The 22,552-nt window shown below is 35.8% G+C and overlaps 3 protein-coding genes across 8 annotated transcripts; 2 read left to right on the top strand and 1 right to left on the bottom strand.

Moving 5' to 3' along the window:
• LOC107272218 (prohormone-3) lies at positions 1 to 3,112 on the top strand. The gene is made up of 6 exons (XM_015749145.2): positions 1 to 226; positions 302 to 506; positions 581 to 716; positions 794 to 943; positions 1,027 to 1,115; positions 1,241 to 3,112. Exons 2-6 carry the CDS (start codon positions 339 to 341, stop codon positions 1,382 to 1,384), a joined length of 687 nt encoding a protein of 228 aa, XP_015604631.1. The 5' UTR covers positions 1 to 226; positions 302 to 338; the 3' UTR covers positions 1,385 to 3,112.
• A 1,033-nt stretch (positions 3,113 to 4,145) lies between these two features.
• Positions 4,146 to 8,339, top strand: LOC107272217 (T-complex protein 1 subunit epsilon). Its single transcript, XM_015749144.1, has 7 exons — positions 4,146 to 4,386; positions 4,971 to 5,395; positions 5,487 to 5,679; positions 6,541 to 6,810; positions 7,126 to 7,311; positions 7,592 to 7,910; positions 7,991 to 8,339. The coding sequence occupies exons 1-7, from the start codon at positions 4,279 to 4,281 to the stop codon at positions 8,113 to 8,115; spliced, it is 1,626 nt and encodes a 541-aa protein (XP_015604630.1). The 5' UTR covers positions 4,146 to 4,278; the 3' UTR covers positions 8,116 to 8,339.
• Positions 7,807 to 22,330, bottom strand: LOC107272216 (unconventional myosin-Va). 6 transcript variants are annotated; one of them, XM_025089537.1, is made up of 21 exons: positions 21,938 to 22,330; positions 17,690 to 18,114; positions 17,323 to 17,623; positions 16,929 to 17,246; positions 16,356 to 16,844; positions 16,047 to 16,253; positions 15,853 to 15,972; positions 14,830 to 15,747; positions 14,565 to 14,756; positions 14,123 to 14,488; positions 13,738 to 14,037; positions 13,553 to 13,658; positions 13,081 to 13,267; positions 12,933 to 12,968; positions 12,397 to 12,689; positions 12,233 to 12,292; positions 11,930 to 12,106; positions 11,164 to 11,839; positions 10,809 to 11,091; positions 10,585 to 10,723; positions 7,807 to 7,942 (listed from the first exon to the last, which is right to left on the bottom strand). In XM_025089537.1, the coding sequence occupies exons 1-20, from the start codon at positions 21,962 to 21,964 to the stop codon at positions 10,604 to 10,606; spliced, it is 5,601 nt and encodes a 1,866-aa protein (XP_024945305.1). In that variant the 5' UTR covers positions 21,965 to 22,330; the 3' UTR covers positions 7,807 to 7,942; positions 10,585 to 10,603. The 6 variants fall into 6 exon arrangements, with proteins under 6 accessions (XP_024945305.1, XP_024945304.1, XP_024945306.1 ...); XM_025089536.1 differs by lacking the exon at positions 7,807 to 7,942 and having other exon boundaries at positions 8,425 to 10,723; XM_025089538.1 differs by lacking the exons at positions 7,807 to 7,942; positions 12,233 to 12,292 and having other exon boundaries at positions 8,425 to 10,723.
• Between the last annotated feature and the right edge of the window lie 222 nt (positions 22,331 to 22,552).

The raw sequence follows: 22,552 nt of genomic DNA, 5'->3' as shown, positions 1-22,552 counted from the left end.
GGGAGTCGGAATAGCGTAGGAGTATAGATCGGTGAAGAAGGTCCCTCTGGCACTCAGTCCTCTTCTAAACCCCATAGAAGGCTTAATAACTTCCTGAGCATTGCTGAATCAAATTTAGAGTTGACTTTTCGAGTCTGCAGGATTTTCTGACTCATTGTCCATCGGCAAACGGCGTTTAGATAACATCTGATAAGGCATAAAAGTCATCTTGGGCGTGAACGGTATTGTAAGTGTGGAAAAGATTGTCTGGAAAATAGTTCAAATAAAATAACATTTATATTTCTCTCTGAATACTTTCCAGGAGCCTGTTAACAGTAAAAAAAGAACACTTTTTCAAGATGGCGAAGATAAATTTCGGTACGATGTTAGTACTCGTAGCTTTTTTCAGCATTATATATGAAGCTGATGCATGGGGTGGTCTATTTAATCGCTTTAGCCCTGAAATGCTTTCTAATCTTGGTTATGGGAGTCACGGAGGATACTTGAGCAGGTCACCATATTTACAGGTAATTTTATTACATAATTAAAAATTAGTACCACACTATTGTATTGTATTAATAATTTAATTTTTGTAATTTAGCGACAATTATCCGGAGGCTATGAAAGTGCCTATGGAAAGGCTGCGGAAGAAGAAACAGAGGAACCTTGCTACGGTAGACGATGTGTAATCAATGAACACTGCTGTCCAGGTTCTGTATGCGTTAACGTCGATGGAGGTAACTTTATATTGGTACAAAATGTACTATTACTGCATCGAAATACATATCTTTCTTTATTTATTTATTTTTCTCAGTGGTTGGTACTTGCATCTTTCCCTACGGACTGAAACAGGGCGAACTGTGCAGAAGAGATAATGACTGTGAAACTGGTCTTATGTGTGCCGACGTCGCTGGCGGAGAATCACGCTCTTGTCAACCACCTGTAACATCTAATAAGCAATACAGTAAGGATAGACTATAAGAAATATAAAAGTGACTATCCGTATACATAACATTCAATGGGCATTAACTAACTGATAATGTGCAGGTGAAGAATGCACCATGTCTGGCGAATGTGACATCGGTCGGGGATTGTGCTGCCAACTTCAGAGACGTCATCGACAAGTGCCACGAAAAGTATGTATATCTATATATATTTTTGAAATTAGTAGTATACAATGAAAAATTGTATGAAAGTAATTTACTTAATAATTATCTAATTTTAATATTAATTGAAGTAATTAATATTTTTTCTCACACAGGTCTGTTCTTACTTCAAGGATCCTCTGGTCTGCATTGGTCCCGTTGCTACAGATCAGATAAAATCAATCATACAGTACACATCCGGTGAGAAGCGAATTACCAATCAAGGAAATCGCATCTTTAAGCGAGCAACCTTTGCCTAAAGTAATTCAATTTTATGGAATCCGATCGAGGTCGACTACTATTACTGCATCGACATAAAAGGAGAAAATGTCTACTTAGTTGTCGTGAACTTAGATATGTACGTCGATTACGTTTTCTTAATCACGTTTAAAGCTTTACCTTCCGTCCGTGGCGCGCGTGGAATGCGGTAAAGATAAATTATGCGCTAGGTAAAGAATATATAAAAATGAAGGGGAGAAAATATGAAAAAGGAAGAAATGCCCTAAAAACGGATAAAAATGCGAAACGCGACACGGCTTCCATTTTTTCATTGTTGCGACTGAATAATACAACACATATCAGAGTGACATCGTTACTCTCTAGGAAATTGTCGATAATTAAGTAAATTTATTGTGAAGCTATATGCACAAAGCAAGTATCGCAAAATGGAGGATGCACGGAAAAAAAATGAGAGCACAAAGAGACCTAGTGTTCGTATCTCTGATGTATAGAGACTGCGGACTAGTTATATTTTATCTTCTTGAATTCGGAATTTAATATACTTTATATCAAAATAAAAAAACCGCGTCCATTAACAGCCCTCGCGAGGGGAATATGGATACTAAAGTTATTAAAAATAATAATTAGTATAGACGCGTGTACAACTATTTGGTGAAAAGTTAAAAAAAATTATACTAATCACTAGAGAAAACAAAAATTCCTAGACACACAGAAGTTCCGATCGCAGCCGTGCAACCTCTGCGTGTTGATCGTATATCAAAAATCTTGATGTTTCCTATATTAAAACTAAACTCGATAAGGGAAAGTTAAACATATCACGCGAATGCCTAAAGCGTTAAAGAAGGAAGTATACAAAAAAAAATATAAAAAAGGAAAAAGAAAAACTCGACATATTGAATGTTACTATGAGATGTTCTATTGAAATTATATTTTTATCTTCGATCCATATGTATACTTAAGCTATATATTTCCATAATATTCATATATTTTCTCGAGGTGTATATATATATATATATACACATACATTATATATAAGCTTCCAATCTAAAATCAATCGTACGTATGTATTAATTAATATTTAATTTGTGATTCGAATTTCATAAGACTTGGCCTATTTAGGTCGGATGGAACCTTCTTATGTTTGTCTTATATTTATACGTGGTGCCGCCACCTATTGATCATCTCGTGAAACGATAATTTTGTCTAGTTTATTTTATTGTAATTTTTATATCTTCTACACATTTTAGACGAAGATGAAGACACGTTGATCTGCATACAATAGTGTAACAATACTTGATGCGTAAGATCATTCCAAAATATATGGGAAATATAATGGGAATTATTGTTACTAAGAATGTTATATGTGATACTTAATTAATAATTAAGTACTCGAGGTGATAGATAGTATACAGGGTGCATCTGCACATACGTACGATTCATTATGGACTATATACGTAGGAAGTCAAGCCATTAGGCTTTGAGTCAAAAGTACCTCTATCGAATAATTCATTCCAGTATATATGTGTAATGTTCACGATTGTAATGTCGAAAAGTACATGAATAATAACTCAATGTGGAATAAATACTCGCACGTAGCAAAGGAATTATTATATTTATATCGTCACAGATAGGAGAAGATGTCCGAGGAACATCCGTAAAATGTCCGAGAACATGTTTTGGATGTTTGTGCTATGTGAACTCTGTGTACATACCAAGGAGAACTAGTAAAGAGGACCTGGCTTATGAAACTTTGTGTCTGACAAGTACTGGATTCAATGAGCATGGTAGATATTCCCTAGAACCAGTATAAAATTATTATTCTTCTTCCTTTGATCTTCTATATGCCTCTTTTGGAAGTATTTACTAACATAGTCTATATTTAGTATAAAATTTTAAAGGTGGTTGATACACAATATATTACGTTTCAGGTACAGAATACACAGGGGCTCTTTACCTCTTCTCAGTGGTGTTATATTATTTTGATAATTAAATACATCATATTAGAATATAAAATGTATTATCGAATTTCAACTAATCGAAATATCGGTATATTTCCGTTAGGAAAGACCACGATATTGAATTGTTTTGATATTTGAAATTAATTGTATTTAGGGTTTCTTTTAATCATTTTTTATATTAGAGGAATAATCTTAGATCCAAAGCATTTTGTTCGCTATTCGCTGCCTGCTGCTCGGATGCCCACTGTCTTTGGGTCTGAATGAGTCAGAAGGATGTTAACATTTTTTTTTTTATTATTAATGACAATGATTTCATCATGCAGGATTTAAATAGGATGAACCAGTCACGTGTAACCATTGACATATAGCATGGACTACGCACAAGCATAGCAAAATATGGTCGGCTGAAACAAAGAGATAGCGGCTGGTGGCGGCCAAGCCCTGTCTCATTCTAATCAGCAGCCGTAGTATGAGAACATAGAAAACGTAGCCAATGGGAGCATTAGAAAAGAAGAGCTACTGCCACCGCCCACTGAACTGAAGACGAATACACACGTAGTCAATGTATACATATACGTTTACAAGACGGGCTTAAACCGGTTAGTTAATACTGATTTAAAAGAATAGACTAATCATAGGAATTTTTACTTGTAACGAATATTTGAGATTGGTCAATTCGTTTAAATCTGTATTAACTAAATCGGTTTAAGACCGTCGTGTAAATGTAGTCATTGGAAAGAGTTTCAGTACTTTAGTGGCTACGTTCATACCATTTAGAATGGTCGAGAACAGATGGCGACACTTTCGCTATTCTTCATGACAAATGCTTTCCATTCCGTCTACTGAAATCGTGATCAACATGGCTGCACGTCCATAAGTATCTTAGAATTTTGTACGTGAACTTGTGTCTACTCTTGTTGATCTTTATTAAATAATTTGTCTAACTAAGAAGGGCAATGGCTGCTTTTCCGGGATCTATTGCGTTCGACGAGTACGGTCGTCCTTTTATTATTCTACGAGATCAAGAAAAACAGAAAAGACTTACCGGCAATGATGCGATTAAGGTGAGGCTTCTTGAACGTTATAGAACGAACATATTAAATTTGTGTGCATACTACACATATGTAGGACATACTTTGCAAAACAAAAATTTTATTCTTAATATATTCTGATAAATTTATAAATGTTAGAATTAGTAATGAAATATATATTTTTTTTTGTATTTCATTAAAACACGTGTGGTCATATGATGGCGGCTTTCACGACACAATGCCCGTTGAAATCTTGAAAATTTGACCATAATTCGTAAAAATAAATTAGTTTAATATTAGTTTCTTATATTAATGAGCAATTAGTTATAGGTCTATTTTCGGATATTTAAATGTTTTCGTGCAAAAGAATTTCTAAAATCACCCACGCGTGGTCGCATACCGATTGAGACACAAGTATTTCATGTTCTGACCATAAAAGGAATGTGGTGTCTGTTTGTTCATCTCGAGATGTACGTTCCTTTATAGCCAGCAACGTATTCATTTAAAAATTAGAATTTTTATTTTACTCTTTATATAGAATAAAAGGAATATATGCAATATAATTTTGTATAAGTAATTATTTATTAAAATAAATTTAACTCAGTGTTTTTTTATAGTCTCACATTTTAGCAGCGCGCAGCATTGCCAACATCCTCAGAACATCACTGGGTCCAAAAGGTTTGGATAAATTAATGGTCAGCTCTGATGGCGATATAACTGTTACCAATGATGGAGCAACAATTTTGAAAAACATGGATGTTGATCATGAAATTGCTAAGTTGATGGTACAGCTTTCACAATCACAGGATGATGAAATTGGGGATGGCACTACGGGCGTTGTAGTGTTAGCTGGTGCTCTAATGGAGCAAGCGGAACAATTATTGGATAAAGGCATTCATCCAATTAGGATAGCAGATGGTTTTGAGTTGGCTGCACAGTGTGCTTCGAAGCAGCTTGATAGTATAGCAGAAGGTTTTCCAGTAAATCCTAACGACTTAGAGCCTTTGATTAAGATTGCTATGACAACTCTTGGATCCAAGATGTAAGAAGTACTTCTTTGAAATCTAATTAAGTTTCAACTAATAATAATTATATGAATATCGAGAACTAAACGCGTTTGATTTTATTTTCAGCATAAACAAGTGTCATAGGCAGATGGCTGAAATTGCTGTAAATGCTGTATTAGCAGTCGCTGATCTGGAAAAGCGGGACGTTAATTTTGAACTGATCAAAGTAGAAGGAAAGGTCGGGGGTCGCCTAGAAGATACCATGCTTGTTCGGGGTGTTGTAGTTGATAAAGACTTCAGTCATCCTCAAATGCCTAAGGTAAATAACAAGATTTCATATTTTTTCATGTTATATTCAGACACAGAAATCGCAAGGAGAATTTCAGTGTTGCTTCTAATGCCTCTTACTTACCAGACACCTTGCTAGATTAATCTGTCAATGATCTTTATTAAGACACTTATACAGTAGTAAATGTCTAATAAGGAAACCCCCCCCCCCAACCCGACCCCACCGATTTCAATAGTTTTTTGATATGTTGTAGTACTCGACAAAATAAGAGACACGTATTTTTTTTTGTGCTGACATCCACTTTAAAGGGGTGAAAACGACCCTTGAATTTCACCTCCGAAAATCGTTTTTTCATCATATCTCGACTTCTAATTGATATTTTTTAATAAAACCAAGTGGAAAATATTTGTCATAAGAAGTCGAAGATACGAGGTGTGTTTATGACCCAAGGGGTTGCAACCCTTATTTTATATTTTGAAAAAACTATATTTTTTATGCTTTTTTCTGCATAAAAATCGGGGTATGGGCTCAAAAAAATAAAGAATTGGGTCATAAACACACCTCATATCTTCGACTTCTTATGACAAATATTTGCCACTTGGTTTTATTAAAAAATATTAATTAGAAGTCGAGATATGATAAAAAAACGATTTTCGGGGGTGAATTTCAGGGGTCGTTTTCACCCCTTTAAAGTGGATGTCAGCACAAAAAAAAAATACGTGTCTCTTATTTTGTCGAGTACTACAACATATCAAAAAATTATTGAAATTGGTGGGGTCGGGTTGGGGGGGTTTCCTTATAAGAGCATTGTGTACACAATTTTTATTATCGAACCACCAACACTATAATTTTACTATTTTATTACTTAACAATATTCTGATTTTTTTACAGCGATTAGAAAATGTCAAACTTGCTATTCTGACTTGTCCCTTTGAGCCACCAAAGCCAAAGACCAAGCATAAGCTTGATGTCACTTCCGTAGAAGATTATAAGGCACTTCGTGAATACGAGCGCGAGACATTTATTAATATGGTAACGAAAGTGAAAGACGCAGGTGCTACCCTAGCAATTTGTCAATGGGGTTTTGACGACGAGGCAAATCATCTTCTACTGCAAAAACAATTGCCCGCCGTTAGGTGGGTCGGAGGCCCGGAAATCGAAGTAATTATTAACTTGATATAATTCCTCAAATGATAATTTTCTACCCTATGATGACAAAGCGCAACAGAGGAAGGTAAGGATTAGGAAAATCGACTCGATCAATTTCTTCCAGTTTTGTAATTCAATCGGAAGTTGATGTTTAATCGATTTATGAAGGAATAATAGACTTTGGGAAATTGATCGTTCTTGATATCCCTTCCTTGCAGTGGTTCCAATGATCAAAGATTATGAGAGCTGAGGGTATATATTAATTGTAAAAAAATACATTAATTTCTTATCGATAAGAATCCTGACAATGGTAAATTGTTTATTTAGCTAATTGCCATTGCTACTGGTGGTAGAATTGTACCACGTTTTGAGGAATTAACTCCAGACAAACTCGGCTATGCTGGAGTGGTCAGGGAGTTGACATTCGGCACTACTAAAGACCGGATGCTAGTTATCGAGGAGTGTAAGAATTCCCGTGCAGTCACCATCTTTATCCGCGGTGGAAACAAAATGGTACACCCCTTAATTACTCCAATTACTTTCTATCATTTCTATTTTAAATTCTATTTCTGCAAGGAGAATTTCAGTGATGTCTTTATCAATGCATCCAACTGTCCAGACACCTTGCTAAATCAATACAGTACAATCTGTACACTACAGTTCTAATCCTAATTAATTGATTGAACATAAACAGAATCAGTACAACAATATTATTAAAAACTGGCCTACTCCGAAAAAATTCCTAACAAAGGAACAGATTATTATATGCTCTCTTCAATTTAAAAAAAAATAGATCATCGAGGAAGCTAAACGTTCATTGCACGATGCACTGTGCGTTGTTCGCAATCTGGTCACCGACGAAAGAATCGTCTACGGAGGTGGTGCTGCTGAAATATCTTGTGCATTGGCTTGTGCTGCACACGCAGACAAAGTTAGCTCTCTTGAGCAGTACGCATTCCGTGCCTTCTCTGACGCGCTAGAAGCTATTCCGATGGCTCTTGCAGAGAATGCTGGCTTATCTCCGGTGGACAGCTTAGCAGAAGCCAAGGCACGTCAACTTGCAGAGAACAATCCCGCCCTGGGTATTGACTGCATGAATAACGGTACAGCGGGTACGTAGTAAATTTGTTATTGAATTCGATATCTGTAAGAATATATAGCCAGAAACTCATTAAGTAATTGTTTGTTGTAGACATGAAGACGCAAAATGTCATTGAATCATTGAAGAGTAAGAAACAACAAATCCTGTTGGCTACTCAACTGGTAAAAATGATTTTAAAGATTGATGACATACGATCACCGAGCGATACTGCATAATAATCGGCTCTTACGCAATTAAGCTTCATTAATAAATTGTTCTTTTACAAGACGGTAATTATATTATAAGCTGTCGTTTCGCTCTAACATTTGCTTCACTTGCATTTATAATTTTGATTATAAACACGAGACACTTCACTTTTACGTCACGTGCTCCTTAGCCACACGTTCTTCACCATTGTAGCGTTAATTTATATACAATAAAAGCAATTGTAATAATACTATATTCATTTTTTTTATATCGTCCATCAACAAATACCATTTCCATTTCTGACCATCTGTTTAAAAAATTGTTATGTACAATGTAAATTGGGGTTCGGAATTTCATCAACGATAGTTTATTTATATCTTTAGAAACAAATAAATTTGTCACATCAAGTCGCCTGATAAGAATGGAAATAGAGTGTTACTGATCTGATCTATTACATTTCATGCGAATGACTTCTACATTTTTTGTTTTTTATGTTCGAAATGCGATTAATTAAGAAGACAGGGAACCTTGGATTGCCAAGCTAGTAAAACATAACTGAACCTCGTAAATATTATAGTTGTAACAAAGATTTTTGCTTGAGCGAAGTGAACGACACATTCTGCAAAATTACAATTCATTTTAACATCACTGATGTTAAAATAATTAAAAATTGAAGAAAACATCCGACCGAAAGTTGTTCACCGTGTCAAATTCAACATCCGAATTCTCGAATCTGTTTTTTTTTTTTTAAAAAGCAGTATCAAAATGATTGTTAATCCTGCCGTATGTGCCTTCAAACACCGAGAAACAATTGATAAAAAGGGGGGGATAATTAAACAAAATGTATGAAATTTCAATGCCTCCCTTCCCGAATTTCTATGTTGGTTCCGGCGTATCTCCCGTGCGTATCAACCATCAGACAAAAATTCCACAAGGCTGGCCCTCTTTATTAATATCTTCTCGGAGCCTCAACTACATTTCCAGGAAATATCTCTTTAAAAATCCTGCTATTTACGGTCTTATAATCTTTAGATCATTGCTTAGATAGCAAAGCATAATCGAAAAAAAACGATTTCAGCAGTTTTCTAAATAATGCTGTTATACTATCCAAACGGCATGCCACATATAAGCATGAGTTACTGAGCAACGTGATAGGAAACGCATTTCTGATACATTGCCGACAAAGGATGAACAATTATTGCTGTTCCTCAAACGTTTACAGTATCGCCGATCGGCAATACTTTCCTGCTGTTTGCAACATTATTAACAGTTACATGTTGCATCGACTTGAAAGCAATTTAACAGAGAAATACGGGCGCACCTTCTCGCAAGTTTGCTGATAAGCATGTTTAAAGTTGCTAAGAAGTTTGTAGACACTGTTATCTGAGATGTGTCCACACGCAGCAGCACTGTGCAAACGTTTAGACAAATATGCGAAAAAAATGTCGAAATTTTTGCTACCAGCATTTTTTTTCGATCATGCTGTGCTATCTGGGCCTGGATTACTGTTCGTAATCCCCAGTCTCTTAAAAGACAAAGTCGTGTGCACAGTTCGACCGATTTAATTACATTCCGACATTGATCTACTCGTAAGATGGCACAAAACGCAATTGGTACGTTTAGATTATAGTAAGTAATAACAGTATGTATATATATATCTATATGTATGTACCTCTCTCGCCCATTTACATCGCTCGTTTCATCCCCAGACCAATTACATAATCGACAAATATCCCCACAGTTCAATCTCGTATCAAAAAATATACAATCTATTCCAACGCAATATATATCTCTTGCTCGCTTTCCTTTTTTACATTTTATTACATTATAAATGGATTTCCGTCTATGCTTTCTGTACCCGGCGTTTCTACATATAATGATTGGCGATATCATAAAACGTCACCGGAAACGATGAAAATTGATTAAAAATTAGCCGCAAAATTAACACAAACTACAATTAAAAACGAAATTATAATACACTATTGCAACAAATATATCCTACAATATTTCTACAAATTTGTATACGCGACATTTTCATCGGCCATGACACCTACGTACATACATCTCACATATACAATAAATTCGCCAATGAGTTTTAGTTATACTAATTTTTTTTTACTACGGACTAAACTTACGAAATTTCGAAAATCTTTTGATTTCCCATCTGTCTTTACACTAATAATAGACAATCAAATATTATCTTCCTTCAACTCACGGAGGGTAATTATTATAATATTTATGCTGCATCTGAAAGTCGTTGATAAAGATGGCGCAAATGATTTTACCTAATTATTTCCATTTAAGTACAGATCGATGTCTCGTAAAATATAAATTACTTGAGTAAAAAAAAATATATAAAACATAATATATTAATTAACCCGCACAGAATGCATAATCTTTACCATAGACTATAATTTATCCGGTATTTGTATCATTCAATAAATAGGCAAAGCAAGTTCGATTAATTCAATTATGTTAAATTAAGATCCTACACGTACCCTGGCTCTATTATATGTCTTAGACCTTCTTGAGCATCGGAAGGTGAAGTACTTCTGGCACTTCAATATCCTCCAGTCGAATATTTGAAGGATTGAATGGAAATCTTACTGGATACGAATACTTCAGATCCATTAGAAGCTGAGAAAATGATATAAATACATTTTGTTATTTATATATATATATGCATAAACTTTAATTGTACATAATCGCTTCTTTCACTTACTTGTTCATTATTCTCTCCCCGTTCAGCCAACTTAGCTTGGACTTTTCTAATAAAAGAAACTGGTACACGAGTTTCAAAGTCATCCGCTGGTGTATATAGATTTAATATTTTTACTATTTGATTGGGCGTAAGTTTGTTGCACATATCACAAACAGAATGTACGTCCTCATCATTTTTACGAGCCTGAAGAAGCTGCGCAGCTTGTATGATTGGCTGAAGTGCTTCCGCAGCTGGTTCTAAACGTTGATCTCTAGCCCATTGTTCTAAATGACTTAGATTGTACCTAAAATAAATAAGAATTATAAAATGATGTTAACAGTGACAAAGTAATTAATATTGTATTGATAATCCATACCTGATTTGCATTCCCTTAGTCCAATGACAAAGCTCATTCCTCAACAATAAATTATTCAAAGCGCTTGCGCACATAAAGTAGAATAATTGCTTAAACAACTGTGTAACAATTTCTGGATCGACTCCATGGTACTGTAGAATCTTGTGCACTGAACTTAACTCATCAAGAAGTTTATTTAGTTTCTGCTGAGTAGATTCAGGTTCCTCACCCATTGATGAAGAACGCGGACGTCCTGATTTATTGGAATTTAATCCTGAGATGGCTTCGTGCTCTAATAAAGCTGGCACAGTGAGAGCCTGTATACGTTCTTTCAAATTTGTCACAATATTATTGAAGATCCACAGCGCCACGTTGCTAAGAACTACGCGATATTCGCTCAAATCGAAATTTCTTAGGCATTGCTCGTTCTGCCTTGGTGTGTTTTCTATTTGAAAAGGTTTATCGCCCGAGTATTGTTTCATGTTGTGCAATAATCTGAGTGTATTGCTCAGCCACAAAACTCCTGAATCGAAATCCTCACGTTTTTTAATGACACGTTTAACAGCATTTAAATAACCTGTCAATAAAGTTCTGACTTTATCATCATCATTTATGCAATCAGTGTGCCTTATGCACATAAATAGTATATATGCTGGAAGGCCAGGCAGTAATGTTACTGCGACTCGTGGTTTTAGATCTGCAAGTATAAAATATCAGTATACATATATATTCCTCTTACTTTGTTATTATTGTATGTGTAAATTGAGAAAAACGTCAAGAAACGTACCAATAACCAAGTGTTGTATTACAAGCTTAATATCCTCCTTTCTAAATTCAAACATTCCCTCATAGTCGCGTTCTTTCTTCCTTACTACTGGCATGTTACTTCCGCTCTCTGCTGAAGAATGTGCAGTCGTAGTGGAGACAATTGCAGAATCATTACTAGATTCTACGCTATCGGGGACTGTAAAAGATGGTTATTATTAATTAAATCTTGAAAATTTGAATTGGTTGTACGATATTGATTGTAAAAATTATATTATAACAAAGGAAGGATGAGAGGGATGATTTCTCGAGATGGCGCACTCACCGGCACCCTTAATCATGTAAGAATGATCCTTATATTCCTTTGGAATTTCATCACCATCATCTTCGAAAGCGTTAAAACAAAAAACTTACATTTAATTATTGTACAGGAAGTATTATTATTCCCTGAAAGATACACAAAACATAATATTACAAAAATATGCTTACAACCAGCATCCTTGAGACGTTTCGCTAGAATCTTGCATTGCTTTTTGAACTTCCTACACTCTTCAGCTATCTTATCAAACTTCTCTTGAAGATCCAAATTCTCGGACGTCAACCTTGTAATCTCATGTTGCATGTATGCTTCAGTCTGAGTCTGAGGTGCTTTACTTAAATTGACAGATAACAATTTTTGTTGTCTTTGTATCTCTTCCTGAAGTCTATCTATTTCAGCGCGCCATTCATCCCTCTGTAGTCGCCAACCCTTCTCCTTCGTCTGAAGTTCGTCTTCAAGTTGTCTTTAAAAAAAAAGGAAAAAAGACCCATAAGAAAGATGGTCTCTGATCTAGATACCTATACAATACAAAAAATTTAGATACGTTTTAGGAACATCGCCGAAATGTAACAAGCAGATTGATATCAGCAGTATTCCTAAAATATATCTGAATATTTTGTACTGTGTGGGTAATGCAATTCTAATGCGATAGTTAATAAGTATCACATCAATATGATTGCATATCAAGGGGATCCAATAAACTCACTCTCTTATCGAAGACTTTCGTTTTGTTTTAAGTCTACTGAAAATCGAAAGGCATGCACAAATGACAAAACACGTACGATTAGAAACGATTAGACTCGAATGAAACATCATTGATGCTTTTGAATTTGTATGAAACAAAGAATAATTACCTGTTTATCTTTTTCTGTGCCTCAAATGCCAGAACCAACTCGCCATCTTCGTTGATGATGTCTACGTCACGTCCGTAATTAGAACCGAGGCTCTTCATTCTTCTCGTGTGATCCGCCAGAACACTGTGCAATTGAATACACTCCTCGCGTCTTCTTTCAAGTTCTTCTTGAAGGGCATAGAATTGACCTAGCAATCACAAAAAGTGATAACATATTAAAAATTATCTTGTAGGTCCAGTGAAAATGTGTACATTTAATAATAACACTATCATAAACTATGAGTGCAATATTTATTAGGTCGCAGTTATGCTCACTCAGGCGATAAATGGTATAACGCCATCAAATCTACGCCTTCCTTATGATTGCTTCCACTACTGTTTCAATATAATATATTATCTAATCTACTCGATGGTATCTAAATTGGTAAAATCAATCTGCTTGAAATAAATATTACCAAAGCAGTGGTACGTACCCATGAGAGTTTGTTGAGCAGTTGTCGAATCTGCTTCAGAAACGGTTTTCCTGAGAGAACCTAAGTCCTTCTTTAATTTAGCATTTTCCATTTCGAGTTCTTGAAGCTGATTCAAAATTGATACATTAGAAGGCTTATTCCAAGAATTAATCAAACAAATTAAATGTTTAATTAGTAACATTTACCCTGAAGGTATCCTGAGTTCTAGAACCTTCTTCAGGACTGTCACGTTCCAAATCTTCGACCATTCTGATAAGCCTGCCATTTTCTTTTTGGACATCTTTTAATTTTTGCTGAAGTTTTAACACAAGACCAACATCCACAGGAGCATGGGCTGGACCATTTGATTCGGATGGTGATTTATTAGATTGGATATTGCCATCTGGTGGACTATCCGAACGCTTTTGTCCCCAATCTATCGTTTCCACTCTGGAGTACGGAGTCGTTGAAGAAGCCGTAGATCTTACAGAACCATAACCAAAATCCTAGAAGAAAGAAAAAAAGGAAATTTTCCCTTAATTACGAACGACCTTGAATTGCTTATATAATTATCCTTTAAATAATAATTACAATATTTTGATCATCTTGTGGAAGTTGTTCCGTTGAGGCAATCTGCCCACTACTGCTGGATGCATTGCTAAGGGAGCGAGAGTGTCCAGGCACTTGCAGTGCAAGTTTTTGCTCCAAAACTTCGACATGTTGTTCGAGATCGTGATAATCTTTCAACAATCTCTGGTAAGCACCACGATCTTGATCCTGATCCAATAGCAATAGATCTTTCTCCTGTTCTAGTCTATGTTTGAGGTTCTCTTCTGCGCCGCGTAGATTCGTCTTGAGCTTCTCGTTAGCTGCAGCCAGTTCTTTCTGTAACCTTTCATTTTCCTCGCGCAATTTTTTACTCTCTTCTTCGTTTAGTCGAGCATTTCTCTCCTTGTCCTTCGTTAAAAATAAATAGAACAAAAATTAAATTATTCTTATCTGGATTGCCGACTGCTACCAAACAAGAACTGACCTGGAGCATATCCATTTTCTCATCTCGTTCTCGTTGAAGAGTTTCTTGCATTTTTTCAAGTTGTTTCTCTTTTTCGATCAACAGTGCATTCAGCTTCTTATTTTCAATCTCCATAGACTTGAATCCTTCCAATTTTGATTTTAATTCGGGAATCTCATGTTGGGTGACCTTGAGGTGCTGGTTTTCCTTAGCCTACATTAAAAAAATATAAACTTAATATAACATTGAAAAACTATATGCTTAAAAAGAATAAAATGTAACTTACCAGTTCGTTAATCTTGTGTTGCAAAGATATGATCTTATTCTCCAAGCCTTTGTTCAAAGACTTGACATGTTCTACGCTACGAGCTTCAGCCTTTAACCTTTTGAATACTTTCTTAGCTAAGAATCTTCGGACACAAGATTGAACAATAATGATATTCTCCAACTTCTTTTTGCACGTTATTCGCACAATATAACCTCTAGCGAATCTCTGAATGGCAGTTGCAGCTGCATTGTCTTTCATCAATTGATATCTCTTACGCGCCATCATTCCTCTACCATAAATTTGAAGACCCAGAACAGTTCGCTTTACTCTTAAGAACCATTGTCTCTTTAGCCATCCTCTGACACGAGCCTGAAGCTTGATGGCAGCCCGTTCCCGACGTACAGCATGAGCTTTCCGTCTGGCTAAATAACCTCTAGCATGTCTTTGAAGACCCAGTACGGTCTTGCGTATCTTCTTATATTTATTTCGACATATTAAACCACGAACTGTTTTCTGTATCATTATACAAGCATCTCGTTGTTTCTCGCCGCGAAGTTTTTCCAAGTATGCAACTTGTCCCGCCCGGAATAAAACTTTCGTCTTTCCAAACTTAAACTTATCTTCATCCTTAATATAAGTAGCAAGAATCCGTCGACAGGTTTCCTTGAGATCATCTCTACGAATTTCTTTAAATTTACAGAGACACCTGAATCTCTGAAAGAAATCTGAATACGTTTTTTGACTTGGAAATCCAGCAGCGGATATTCTAATAGTCTCCAAAACTCCACAAGCACGAAGCTGCTGTACGGCTCTGACTGGATTGTATTCGAAAGCCTCCTTGGTATCGTTAGGTTTGATACAGCGCACGTAGTGGGGTGTGGTTGCATTGAGGGTAGCCATTAACATGTTTAAAGAATCTCGAAATTGCGAGCCAACCTACGCAAAATTTGTTTCATAAGAAGCGAATACGTAAGAGAATATTTTTCTTCTCATAGAAAATACTATGTTTTACATAATGCTAATCGTGTGGTTAGTAATTACCGTCTTTTTGTTTTGCTTCGGTGTATTAATCAGTGGTTTCTGTGCTGATATCTTCACTCGAACGTTTGGTACTGTAAGCTTAGGGTCTTCGCCGCAGAACAGCTTTTTCAATAACTTGTTCTACAAGAAGATCAATGAATTAAGTGCTAGTTGCTTAGAGATGACAAAAATAAAGCATTAGATCATCAGCATACATGACTATTACGCATGACGTTAATTTGTTCCTCCATAACAGTGTCCCGGTTTTTCTCAAGAAAACCAGTAGTTTCGTATTGCACGAGATCAGCAAAGTGATGAATGAGGAAAGCTGTAGTACCAAATCGTGGCCTTTCAAAGTGCTTTGATTTTCCACATTTTGAGTAAAGCTTCTCAGCCCACGAAGAGTCCGAACCTTTTGGCATCTATATACAACAACACAAACGACAATTAAGACCAGTTAGGTCTCTCATAAAATAATATCAGGATAGTCTATAATGTTTTTTAAGAGAACAAATGACTCATACTCTGCACTCTTCATCGAGAAGATCCAATATTCCCAATTTGGTTTCAATGAGGTCGATACAAGGTTGATTGTCGTAAAAATCTATGAAGGTCCACTCAATCTCCTCTTTGAGATACTCTTCCTGCTCGAGCTTGAAAACGTGTTGATTGAACTGCTGCTGTAACTTCTCATTCGCATAATTGATGCAAAATTGCTCGAACGAGTTGACCTCGAATGTTTCGAAGCCGTAGATATCCAGAACACCGATGAACGACTGCGACTTACTCTGAGATTGCAAAGAGTTGTTAATTCCAGCTACGATCCAATTGAACACCTCGGCGTAGATGTGTTTTGCAAGTGCATCTCTTGCACCGATCGCTTGTTCAACACTCATCGGCTTCAAAAAAACTTCTCTCATTGAAACAATTTTCCTATGGCACAACCATTTTCTCATGGCATTTACATCTATTCCAAGCAGCTCAGATATTATCAGTAGGTGCCTATCGGACGGCTGTTGGAAGTTGTATGGAACACAAGTTTTATTGCAGATTCAATTAGAAAAGTTTATTATTAAATAAATTTGGTGAATACTTACAGAAATATTGCAGCCTTCGCCATCAGAATTATTGCTACCATCCGGAGCTTCACAACTAACTATATTTACATTTCCTATATGAAGTATAGCCGCTAAAATACGCAGCATGTCATCCTGCTGCTTTGACGAGAAACCAAGCATCGTTAAGGCGGTGATTGTTTCATCGAATAATGCTAAATCGTCGACGCCGTCTATGACAGGATTATTTCCTTGATTTAGATAATGGAATTCGTCTTGGAAGCTCAGGTAAAGATGACTAAGTTGTTCAGCAGCAGCACACATTTGATAAAATATATGATAATTTCGTTCCTCATTCGCCTGCGAATAGGATTATAACGAGGAGGAACTATAGGTGAGTGTAAAGATGATATCAAAGCTTTAATTATATTCTTACTTGAAAAACTACTCTGGATTTTTCCAATAAATAGGTTCTCATACTCGCACCAGTAATATTGTAACTCTTGTTAAATTGAATTTCAATAAATTTTCCAAATCTTGAAGAATTATCGTTTCTGGTTGTTTTAGCATTGCCAATGGCCTCCATTATGGGTGACGAAGCCAAAACCTTCTTTTCCACTTGTGTCTCTGTCGAAGAGCCACCAACTGTTGCAAAGTATCGCATTGCATATTTGGCTGATACAGTTTTACCAGCTCCAGATTCTCCAGAAACAATAATGGATTGGTCGTGTCTTTCCCTGATAGAAAATTCATATAATTTGATTAAACAACAGAATCAATTAAATAATCTAACACTAAATTACCTTTCCAATTTTGTATAGGCTTCTTCAGCAACAGCAAATATATGAGGCTCCAGATCACCCATTGCCTGACCTCTATATGCCCAAATTGTATCATTTCCATAAATTGGTAACTCATTGTATGGATTGAATGCTACAAGTACAATCCCACAGTATGTATAAATACAATGCCGTTGAAAACGTATTTGCAGATTATAAAGAACCGCAGGTTCGTGAAGGAATGAAAGTGACGTGAGATTGTTCTCTCCTATGAGAATATCAGGATTTCTTAATGGCGGTAGATCAGCATCGGTTTTGATTTCCAATGTCTTTTTGCAGTTCGAGTCTTCAGTATTAACGTCGATGGTAGTATGTCCCAATTTATAATCTTCTAATATAGTAGCACCTTCCCAGACTTTATCCGGATGGGACACCCACACTCTAGCTCCCTGTAAATAGAATTAAAAACAGAAAATTATAAGTATTTACATTACTCGCAAAAGTCCTAAGACAATTCTTTTAACGAATAACGTATGCACTATCCTTTGAGGAAATATAGAGGGATATGAAAAACATGGATTCGCACAAAACTCGGTAATGAATAATTCAAGGTTCACAATCGTTAAATATACTTTTGTAAATCTTTTAATTTATCACTCATTGAATCACGTATCCGTGGTTAAGGTTCGCTGCGAACAATGGGACGCACCTTGGTGACGAGTTTTAACTCCATCAAAAGAATGGTCGGGTTTAAGAGTTAGGTAACGGTAAACTAGAAAAACAAACAGTCACTAAAAAGAATCACAAAGGATATAAATAAAGAGAGATCTATATATGATAGATATAAATTCAAGATCATTGTTCTATAATGAAAGAGAAGAAACTTTTTAAATGATTAATTGCCATTTAATGTCATGATTATTTAGAAAATATTAATTTGGTCTCTATGACTTGTGAGAACAGTAAGAATCCATATAGACCATAACCACATAACCACTCAAGGTAGAAATAAAAAACTATCCTAAATCCACCGCTGAAACGTCATTTAATTAGTCACACATTGTATTACGGATGAGTAGACATAGGTACGCTCAATTAAACTAAACAGAAAGCGAATAAATGCGACCATGAACTTTATTAGCTTATCTCATAAGGCATGACAAGTTCATAGTTTACGAAATTAGAGATTAAGATAAAATTCCAAATTCCGTCATTTTTTGCCAACTTTAATAAAAAAATGTCTTTTATGCCTTTTAAAGCACACCTTTCATGGACGCGCGTGCAATAATTTTCAAATAAATATTTTCCAGCAGCATACGATTAATTATCACCGTGGTTTGTTACAAAAACGTCACGTCTCAGCGTTACAACATTATTTTGCAACAGGTACAAATTTACAAATACAACGTTAAGCGTATTACGTCAAAGTACCACAGGTAGGAAGTAGGTACACATTATTTGATCAATCAAACACAAGATATATTACTGTCGAGTTTTGTATTCATTGGTGAAGCAAGAACTTTTATTGAATTCCTGAAAGAGATATTGTTATCGATAACCACCAAAATGTCGTTCATATAACCTTACGCAATCACAATTAAACAGCGAAGCACGAGAATCGTAACGTTATTATTTATTTATTACTGCACGTTCTTACTTCATACCGGTACTGCGGTATATGTACAATCGCTACATGTTGGATTATACCATGTGAATTCGTAGTTTGCATAGCAATCCAAGAGAGACTTTCGCTCGAATAAAAAAATCCACTTGGATTTTTATGTAATCATAAATGTAATAACAAAGAGAGCGCATCAATTCTTTAAAATCAAGGGCTACAAGAACCATAACAGATTATTTCTCATGATAGATACTACATTGTTAATCCTATCTATACTTGAAGTTTATCATAAGCAGAATGATAATCTCCCTTTCTCTTGTAATGTTCTTTCATCCCAGTTTGTTTCTCAGTTTCTACTAATCGTAAGATTCCTAGGACGCCGTTCCCAAGCTTTCTACACGGTACTGCGGCAATAGCTACCTATACTCTGCTCTGGTAATAGCAATTACTATATCAAAGCTGTCTACAAGAGCCATAAGGAAGGAAAAAAAAAGTGGAGCAAGCCAATTCTCACAGTCATTGAAAAGTAGCCGAATCATTAATTAAAACTGAGAATCTTAAATGTTGAAGACATAAGTATCATTGTATGACGAATTTTCTTACCAATTCCAAGTCTTTTCTGCCATATTTAACGTTAAAATAAATATAAACTTCTCGGGATGTAACTCTCGTCTGTGTTGTGTCTGAGCTTTACTAACCCACGAACGATCTACGGCTTCTGTCATATTCCATCCATAATTTCTAATGTTCTAATACTATAGTAAATCTATACAACGTAACCTTTTACAATTGCCTCGCATAACAATTTATACCTCTTAGACGTTTATATGTACAATAAACTGTATAAATACTCGGATGAAAATATTAAGTCTTTCATGAAAGCATAGAGAATAAAGAATGTCATCAATTACAAGAAAAAAATAGGTATTAATTAATCGAAGAAGAAATGCAAGTGCCAAGGTAAAACTTTGATGTACTGTAAGTGAGTTAACGATTAGATAAGCGTGATAAGGAACATTTTATTTTAGCACTATAATTAAGAATATATAACCAATGTTCCAAGTATCTTATGAATGATGTCACGACAAAGAGAGGGTGTTACTCGTATATCTTATCACCACGAGGCAGTTCAGAGTATGATTCATGTGCATATCAACATAACACATACAGTAAGATCGCATAGATGCGTTCATTTATTCCTTTATCCGATGACAGTTTTCATGATATTTGTTGCTCCCATTTGGGAGTGTAAAGCCATGCTGGTGCCAGAGTTAGTTCCACTCTTTTATATAGGCTGTTGAAAATCGATCGTGGTCTACCCAGTATAGAGACTTATACGAGAAAAACACGGTGGCCCTGTGTCAAGTCTATCGGGGTCAAGTTTCCCATTTACGTTCTTTTCTTCATCTTCAATTTTATATATAATAATATTCCCAGATTCTATTCCTTCCGTAAATTCCATTTTCTCTGCAAAACTATGGACTCCAATAAGGTGGCAGGTGTCATGAACTCTTTGGATGCCTCGAGTTAACGGTCGGCATTGTAGGTGGATACTTTTAATGATCAGTGTCTGCTCAGAGTATATGCGTGTACATATGTATACATACATATATATTAAAGTGTGCAGAGCTATATAGTAATAGAGACATAGGATGAACAAAATACCGATAGAGCAAAAGCCGTTATGGGATCCAACTTCTACTCTATAGAAGCGACGTAGAATAGCAAAAATCTGCGGGACTCTACGTCTTCTCGGTGAACCCGTTGTAGATTTTTTTTTCTTTCAACCAGGAAAGAGAAAGGGTTCTGATGCTCGTGTCGGCTGACAGCAGTGACGACTGATCTGCCAAGCAATTTGCAATAATTTTGTCATCAGAAGGTTGGAAAATAATTTCTAAAAATTCCAATATAATTCATCTGAAAATTTTTTTGTTTGATTAAATTTCAGTATTTTTGTCTGTTTCCTGTTAGGATGCCTTACAGTTTTTTGTAATGCAATACATTTGAAATATTTCAGTCACGTAAACAGAAGTAAGCGGGCTTTTGTTGTAGGGAGACTTGACCTTTTCACGTATTGTTGCTTCCTTTTTTTTTTTTAATCAAATGCTAATCGTCAAGCATCCTATCGAACACCTTCAACTCTTATGTCATTCATCATTATGATTCTCTATAAGATAACGTGCGTTACATGTAAGTACATTTTAAAATAAGCAAATTCATTACAATTCTTGAAATTGGATAAACACCAAAGGGTAAAAATATATTAATCAACAGTGATGTAACCTGAAGCAATTTTCGTTCAATTGAAATACAAACTAAATTCTGAGCATTGGTGAAGGAACCAAAGTAACCTTAAAGGGAACAACTCTTAAACCTGCTGCATCCCCTAAGCAGCTATCTCACCTAAAGATTAATACCTCAAGTAATATAATTTTTAAATAAATTACTATCTAACGGAAATAACAACTAGATGTTGCAGTTGTTGACAAATACATTAATATCGTCGTCTAGTATGAAGGAGATCTGGTCGGTTATTGATTTTCGTTTTTAAACTTATCCTAACCATGCTGAGATGAGTCGAGGAAGTTCAATACAAGTGGGTTATAACATACTATATATATGTATATATATATATATATATATATATATACCTTGACATAAAGCTCTCTGGTTGTCATAGTGGCTGTGTAGAAAGGTTCATCAGGTGCACCACAGCAGGTAAAGTATACGAGACACAGTTCCACTGAACTACGACATTTGTATCCGTAACTGGACTACGGTGAATACCGCCGATTCTTTTCCGGGAAGAACATCACGAATATCTTGCGCAAACGGGTCACGGCATTTTTATGAAAACTTGAACACGTCACTTAGTTTCCTACTTTTTTGTCTTTCGTCAAATTTGAAATGTCGAGGCCGCGCGATAGAGTTTAGTACTCGTTAGCTGGCACACAGCTGGCTTGCTATCGGTTTAGATTGTGCGCCCCTGGTCCCACCTCGGCCACTACGTCCGGCAACCTTCGGTCCAACTACTGACGTATACCTTATCTTGCTTTGACTCGTTAGCTTGACTTCAGTCTGTCCCTCTTTAATATTCTAACAATTTATGTGGCGCCATCTCTGAGAACCTTTTATTAACATCCATATGTCTCACATACCTCTTTCCACGGACGAACAGGTTCGGTAGCTTCGGAGTTTGGTCAATGTCCCCTTCTATACTGTGTTCGATATCACGGTACATCGATTCTGGAATGCTGCAGGTATCG

Source organism: Cephus cinctus, unplaced genomic scaffold, assembly GCF_000341935.2.
Source record: "Cephus cinctus unplaced genomic scaffold, Ccin1 Ccin1_scaffold1137, whole genome shotgun sequence".
Taxonomy (NCBI): Eukaryota; Metazoa; Arthropoda; class Insecta; order Hymenoptera; family Cephidae; genus Cephus; species Cephus cinctus.
Note: the sequence above shows the minus strand (reverse complement) of the source record. Positions and strands in the feature narration are given on the sequence as shown.